This window comes from Porites lutea, chromosome 12 (genome assembly GCF_958299795.1).
Source record: "Porites lutea chromosome 12, jaPorLute2.1, whole genome shotgun sequence".
Classification (NCBI taxonomy): Eukaryota; Metazoa; Cnidaria; class Anthozoa; order Scleractinia; family Poritidae; genus Porites; species Porites lutea.
Window position 1 is genome coordinate 15,680,237 of NC_133212.1, and position 7,942 is coordinate 15,688,178.

General features: G+C 39.4%; 1 protein-coding gene across 1 annotated transcript; it reads left to right on the plus strand.

Annotated features, from left to right (window-relative positions):
* Nucleotides 1-1,016: 1,016 nt before the first annotated feature.
* LOC140953766 (uncharacterized) lies at nt 1,017-6,668 on the plus strand. The gene is made up of 2 exons (XM_073403156.1): nt 1,017-2,845; nt 4,872-6,668. Exons 1-2 carry the CDS (start codon nt 1,109-1,111, stop codon nt 6,666-6,668), a joined length of 3,534 nt encoding a protein of 1,177 aa, XP_073259257.1. The 5' UTR covers nt 1,017-1,108.
* The last annotated feature ends 1,274 nt before the right edge of the window (nt 6,669-7,942 follow it).

Below are 7,942 nucleotides of genomic sequence, written 5' to 3' on the forward strand. Positions count from 1 at the left end.
TATTATCCATGTCTTGAGTAAGCTTCCTGGCCTTCTATTTCCGAGAAAGTTTAATAAGCGCACAAGTTTGTTTAGTCTGATGCGTTATAACAGCAATCTGATTCTTTGACTGAAGACAAAGATAAAGCTGGTTCTGCAAAGGTAATAAATCTGGGCATGTAAAAAAAGTAACCGTGACTACTAATAACAGAATTCAAACGGGTTTTAATTGAACCCGGCGAAATCAACTCATAAATTAATCAGATGCACAATCAGAAAAATACTCGCCTCTTAAGATTAGTTCAAAACCTTTTATTCCACCTCAGACTGACGGAATGATCCGTTTTTCCTTTAACATTGGTTGTTCTGAATCCAAAGTAATTTTCATGCGACGAATAAAAAGCAAACATGTCAAACAAAAATGCTTTACAGGGAGCAAACGTTCGCACCTCGTGCATTTCACTCAGAACTCCAGCAACAAACAAACACAGTCAACACACAGAAAAGCCCGCCTTGAGCCTGCGATAAGGGATGCGCAGAAGCTTGCGCAGAACGTTTTTCCGCCCTGAAACCCCTGGTAGGTTAGGGAAAATGTCGCTGTCCAATTTTAGCTAGAATGGAAATGTCGCTGTCGGTTCAGCATAAATTTTTGTGATACTCAATTTGGAATTTAGGGCAGAAATAGCCCCTGGAAAGAATAAATTGTTATTTCCTAGAAAAATTTTAATATCCGGGATTTAGCCCAAGGGGAGGGGCATGGATGCATGTGGAACTGACTGATGCATAACAGTACTCACACAATTACTGTGTTGGAAAAAAAATTTATGATTTAAAAAAAAACACAACCCTACCTTGTTAGTCGCAGACCCTCTATTTTCTCTTTAGAGATCGTCGAGGGCGTGTATGGAAAAAAACCGGAGTCTGACGTAAATTGTCGCAAAAAAAACTTGCTCGAGTGAGAGCCTGGAAAATATTGTCAGCGGAAAGCTCCTCCGATTATGCGCAGTTAAGTTTTATCTTTCGCCTTTTGGCGCCTTTTTGCACAATCTTTTGCCGGTTAACGCAGAGCTGAGAGAAGGCTTTTTCCTTTTCTGTTTTCGTGTTTAATATTTGGACTTTTTTCAACATCATGATGGATAGTTTATCGTGGGAACCAATTGAGGAGACCGACATGCAACAGTTTTGTGTGGAAATGATGAAACGGCTCGACCTTCAACGAAGGAGCGATCATTTCTGTGATGTCGTTTTGGAAGTTGGCTGTGGTGATGATCAAGCTTGCTTGAAAGCACACAGAATCGTTTTATGCGCCGCAAGTCCGTTCTTTTACAATGCTCTTAACAACGACATGAAAGAAAAGAAAGAAGGAGTTATCAGATTAGAAAACACAAGCAAAGCTGTGATGGAGGAATTGATAGACTATCTCTACACAGGACATGTTAACGTCACGCAACACAACGCGTTCGATCTTCTAGGGATGGCCGATTTTTTTGTCATTCCAAGTCTGAAAGAGACTACAAGTAAGTTTATCGCACGAACATTGTCTTCTTCAAACTGTCTAATGGCATATTATTCAGCTGTCAAATATAATTGCACGGAATTGCATAAAGAAGCGAGAGATTTTATCTGTACACACTTCATGAACGTAGTCGAGCAAGAAGACTTTCTGAATTTAAGCATGAAAGAGGTGGAAGACTGGATTTCAAGTGACGATATCAGAGTTACAGGAGAAGAAGACCTTTTCCAGGTTATTCTAAAATGGTGGGAAGGAAAAGAGTGCCGCGATCGTGAAAGGTTTTTCGAATTATTTCGTCATGTTCGTCTGGTCTACATGTCACGCAACTATGTTTTCAATGCAATTTTACCGCATCCTTTGGTAAAAGGTGATGAAACATGCACGGAATTTGTCCTAGATGCAATGAAAGATGTTTCATCTGGCTTTGAGGGTTGTTATTTTGCCCAAGCACCAAGAAACTGCCTTAAGACGTGGGAAGATTGTGTTGTTGTCACTGGAAGGAAAAACACAATTTGTTACCTTCCTGCAGAAAACAAGTGGTTTGAACTGGCAGACCAAACAAAGAACAGAGAGTTTTATACTATGTGTGCTTCTCATGGTAAACTTTTTATCAACAATGGTGGTCATTCTACAATTGAGAGGTTTGATCCAGCGGTGAACTCTTGGGCACCTGTCACACTATGTAGTGGTCGTCCAATGTCACTCTGTGGTGTAGCTTTAGTCAATTTCCAAGGGTTTTTGTATGTAATTGGGGGGAGAAAAGGAAAAGAGCGTGAAAATGCTGTGTATAGGTACAATCCTGACACAATTCTATGGCAAGAAGTTGCACCTATGAGCACTTCCAGATCTGCACTGTGTGCTGTAGCTGACAAGGAAACTCTGTATGCAATTGGAGGTCGGACAAAGGATCAATTACTGGATGTGGTAGAAAGATATGATCCCAAAACAAACTTGTGGTGCAGAGTAGCTTCAACTCTTGAAAAGAAAAGAAACTCTCATTCTGTTATTTTAAGGGCTAAAGTGTTTTTGTTTGGAGGATTTACTAGCCTTGAATTCCCAGGTACTTCTTCAAACAACATTGAAATGTATGACCCAAAATCAAACGTCTGGACGGCCATTCAGTGTACATCTGCCCCATCACGCTATTGTAGTGCCACAAGTTTTAAAGGAGCTGTTTTTGTCACTGGTTTGTGGGACCTAGAACATCCTCATGATTTTTTCTGGAGTGTTTATGATGTTGATAAGAATGAGTGGAAGCCTTGGGCAAAAATACCTCTTTTCAGTTTCAACGCACGTGCTATGGCTCCTCTCAGAATTCCAAGAGGAATTTTAAATGCTTGTAAAGTTTTGTCTTAAAAGTAAGTTGTAATTGAAGGATCACCCCTGGATTTCTTCATCACTTAGGACCGCTTCGATTTAGACTGCAAAACAGTTTCATGCATACAAAGTACGTGTGAGCCTCACACTCCTGTAGGACACATGAGGCAATCACCAGTCTAGCTCTCTTTTTTCGACCTCACTCCAGATCTTTTGTTTGACTGCTTGCACATTCTTGAATACGTATTTAAAAATACAGACTGTTTTGCAGTCTAACTTTGATTTATCCCAGTAAAATGTCCATATATTTTATTTGATAGTGCAGCAAACAGCCATATTATGAGAACCCAGCCTGTATTTCTCAGCGAATTTGCCTTGTTGATGCAGCTAATGAAAGCATTGAAAACGTGCATTTCATAGACAAGTGAAAATTAAAATTCTTTTTTAACTGTTGACTGGCAGTGTCTGTGAAATGCCATGTTGTATGTCTAAAATAGTCATTTCCTTCATAGATTCATCAAGAAATCAGTGTTTGCACAGTCTTAAAAACTACTTAAAATTAAGATTAATGTCCTTGAATTTAGTGATCCTTAAAAATACCTTGACTTTCTTAAAGGTCCTTGCATTTTTTTCCAGACTAGGATGTGGTAACATAATGTTAAGGTGATAAGCACAACTCTTTTCTAACTTATGTCCGTTAGCCTTTTTCCACTGTTTGCACAGAATGCTCAGGTGCTACTTTACAAGCAAAGTGACTAGTCGCTGTATTTAGATGAACAATTTCCATATTTCTTAATGTGTGACATGCAGTGCGTGCTGTTCATGTAATAATATCAAGCATGAGATGCAGTGTTTCATCACCAGATCAAATGGTGAGAAGGGTCCGAGTTAAAATACATTGTGCAACAGAGTACTTTGGTGATGAAACACCGTGTCGAATGCCTGATGTCACTTTTCGAACGGAATGATTTAAGAAGGAGAAATTAAGGATGCAAAAATGAGCAGTTTTTCATCTGATTTTCAAACACTCATTAAACATAAATTGCTATTGTATTTTCTTTATGAATCATTAATGAGTTTGAGAACTTCACAGACAGACTGCTTAACCCATCAGGCTAGTTTTCACTAGTGACAGAGCTAAAGCGGGAGTCATAATCAGAAGCGTAGAGCTTATGATCTAGTGAAAACAGCGTTCTGATTCCGCTTACGACTCCATCGCTTACATTCCACTTATGATCTAGTGAAAACCAGATTGTCGGAGTTGGAAGCAGAAGCAGAAGAACCAAACCAATCACAGAGCATGGGAACTTGCATTGTCATTAGTTTATCCTTCCATTTCTGCTTCCGACTCCGACAATGTGGTTTTCACTAGATCATAAGCAGAATGTGAGCGACAGAGTCGTAAGCGGAGTTGGAAGAAATGGAAACCTTCTGATTCTTCTTACTGCGATTCTGTCGCGCTTATGACTCCGCTTATGACTCTGTTTTTTATTTTCACTAGGTCATAAGCGCTCTTACGACTCCGCTTACGACTCCGACTCTGACTCCGTCGCTGGTGAACACCTATACCAGCCTTTCAGTCCCATGAGTGGACAACATCAATTTTCTCCTTACAATTATCCATACATCATCGAGAGAAAAGGTTAGAAGAATTCATAAAATAATCATCAAAGGGAAAAGGCTTTGATCTTTCATCAAAATCTCTCAATTAACTCTTGATTAAAAATGGAGATCAGTCTGGTGAATTTGAAGGTGGATATTGGTGCTCTAGGATATTACCTAGTGTAGGGGTGGGAGGAGGGGAAAGTTTGTTGATTTGTCTACCAAAGATATTTTACCCTCCCTCCCCCCTGTTATGTAAAACCCCTCCTTTGACTTCACTTACGCTTTTTTCTAATCCATGGAGAGACTGTCTAATCCTTCTACTCCTGCAAGGCTTCCCAAAAACGAAAGTTTCGGTTTTTACCACCTGTCGCGTGGAACCGAAGGCAAATCTTGTCAGCGGAAAGCTCGCGAGATTATGCGCAATGGTTTCCTCTTTCACATCCGGTGGAGGCGATAGAAGCTTGCACAATTTTTTTTAAAAGTGTTTTCGTGTCATCTGGACCTGTATATCGACTTCATGATGAGTTGTTTATCGTGGGGACCAATGCAGGAATCTGGCATGCAACAGTTTTGCGTGGAAATGATGAAACGGCTCGACGTTCAACGAAGGAACGAGCAGTTCTGTGATGTGGTTCTTGAAGTTGGCTCTGGTGACGATCTAGCTCGCTTTAAAGCACACAGAATCGTTTTATGTGCAGGAAGTCCGTTCTTCTACAATGCTCTTAACAGCGACATGAAAGAAAAGAAAGAGGGAGTCATCAGATTAGAAAACACAAGCAAAGCTGTGATGGAAGAATTGTTAGAATATCTTTACACAGGACACGTTGACGTCACGCAACGCAACGCACTCGATCTTCTAGAGATAGCTGATTTTTTCGTCATTCCAAGTCTGAAAGCGGCTTCAAATAAGTTTATCGCACGAACATTGTCTTCTTCGAACTGTCTAATGGCATATTATTCAGCTGTCAAATATAATTGCACGGAATTACAAATAGAAGCGAGAGATTTTATCTGTGAAAACTTTATGAGCGTGGTCGAGCAGGAAGATTTTCTGAATTTAAGCATGGAAGAGGTGAAAGAGTGGATTTCAAGTGATGAAATCAGGGTAAGAGGAGAAGAAGACGTTTTCCAGGTTATTGTAAAATGGTTAGAAGGGAAAGGATGCGTCGAACGTAACACATTTTTCGAATTATTTCGTCGTGTTCGTCTGGTTCACATGTCACGCAATTCTGTTTTCAAGGAAATTTTACCGCATCCTTTGGTGAGGGACGATAAAACATGCACAGCATTTGTCTTAGATGCAATGGAAAATGTTTCATCTGGCTCTGAGGAGTGCTTTTTTGCCCAATCACCAAGAAACTGCCTGAAGACAGCAGAAGATTGTCTTGTCATCACTAGAAAAAATAAAACATTCTGTTACCTTCCCACAGAAAACAAGTGGTATGAGTTGGAAGACCAATCTGAGAATATATATTTTTATACTATGAGTGCTTGTCATGGTAAACTCTACATCAATAATGGTGAGCATCGACAAATTGAGAGATACGATCCAGCTGTTAATTCTTGGGCACCTGTTACTTTATATGGTGATGGTTCAATGCCACTTCGTGGGGTAGCTCTTGTTAATTTCCAAGGGTTTTTGTATGTGATTGGTGGAAAAATAGGAAATGAGCATGCAAACTGTGTTCATAGGTACAACCCTGACACAAACCTGTGGCAGGAGGTAGCACCCATGAGCATTTCCAGATCTGAACTTTCTGCTGTAGCTGACAAAGACACAATGTATGCAGTTGGAGGTCGAACAGAACATCAGTTACTAGATGTGGTAGAAAGATTTGACCCCAAAACAAAGTCGTGGTGTAGAGTTGCTTCAATTTTGGAAAAGAAATACCGCCTTCATGGAGTTGTGTTAAGGGGTAAAGTGTTTTTATTTGGAGGCTTGATGAGTCTCAGTTCATCAGGTCCATTTTCGAGCATCATTGAAATGTATGATCCAATGTCAAACATGTGGACAGCCATTCAGAGTACATCTGCCCCAAAGCGCTGTTTTAATGCCACAAGTTTCAAAGGAGATGTTTTTGTCACTGGTTTGTGGGACCAAGAAAGTTCCCATGGTTATTTCTTAAGGGTTTATGATGTTGACAAGAATGAGTGGAAGCCTTGTGCAAAGTTTCCTTACGTCTTTCATCCAGGTGCTATGGCCACTGTCAGAATTCCAAAAGGAATTTTGAAGACTTGTAAAGTTTTGGAATAGGCACAAGTTGTTTTTTGGCCCTCATGAGCTGAAGAGTGAAATCCTATAGTGTTATTAATCATATTATGGGTACTTTGATGTAGACCCCACACATTTTCTATTCAGTGCATTAAAGGGCTAATTTTTCTGACCATTCCAAGGCAAATTTACATTTTTGTAAAATGTTAATGGAGGTGCAGGTTTAGTTTTTGGATAAATCACCTGTAGGAGTTGCATATTAGAATCCTGCTTATTATGAGAAATGTTTTAATCGTTACAGCCACTTTGAATTTTTCTGGGCAAAAGAAGTCACTGATACATTTTTAAGTAAGAAAATTCTTTTAATATGGTCGCATTGTGAATTTATAACCTGTATTACATGTAATTTTCTCTTCAAATTGATCTTGTCAACAATTGGCCATTTTTTGGTCATCCAGACCCTGAGATAACGGTGGGGCACGGCCTCAAAAAAATTTTTTTTCAGCCCTTCGGGCCTCGTTTTGGTCTAAAAATAAGGGGGGACCCCGGGCCCCTCCCCTAGATCCGCCACTGAACATGCACGGCATTTGTCTTAGATGCAATGAAAGATGTTTCATCTGGCTCTGAAGAGTGCTATTTTGCCCAACCACCAAGAAACTGCTTGAAATCAGCAGAAGATTGTCTTGTTTTTACTGAAGAAACTCGCACAATCTGTTACCTTCCCACAGAAAACAGGTGGTATAAACTGACAGATCAGCCTGAGAATTTGTATTTGCACTCTATGTGTGCTTCATACCTCCTCTCTATTTCAATGCATGTGCTATGGCTCCTCTCAGAATTCCAAGAGGAATTTTAAACACTTGTAAAGTTTTGTCTTAAAAGGAAGTTGTATTAGAAGGGTCACCCTCAGATTTCTTCTTCTTTTAGGACCACTTTAGAAAAGTACAGTATCTTTATTAAATCTCCACTACGTGGCTCTTCCAATTTAATTTACAAAATAGAACAAAGAAAGAAGAAGGAGAAAAAGACTAATTTACAAATCTAATAATTTTCGTTAATAACAAATGGATAAATAGGAATAAAATTAAATTAAGAAATAGCTACGATAATGTATCGTATATACTATATACATATACGTATACTTATTATTGACTTAAAAATGCTCTAAGTATGACATATTTATGACTGTTTTAGTCATGCAATCAGTCACCTAGTTCTCGCTGTGACATAGCTCCAGTTTTGCACCGCACTTAAAGCTAGTGAGCGTTTTACTATTTCTTGTGCTTGCGCTTAGCGAGTTCCAAGTGTTGATAGAC

Coding starts and splice junctions, on each gene's coding strand:
- LOC140953766 (XM_073403156.1), top strand. CDS start 1,109: ATGATGGATAGTTTATCGTGGGAACCAATTGAGGAGACCGACATGCAA. Junction 2,846..4,871: donor ATGCTTGTAAAGTTTTGTCT/TAAAAGTAAGTT, acceptor TGGAGGCGATAG/AAGCTTGCACAATTTTTTTT.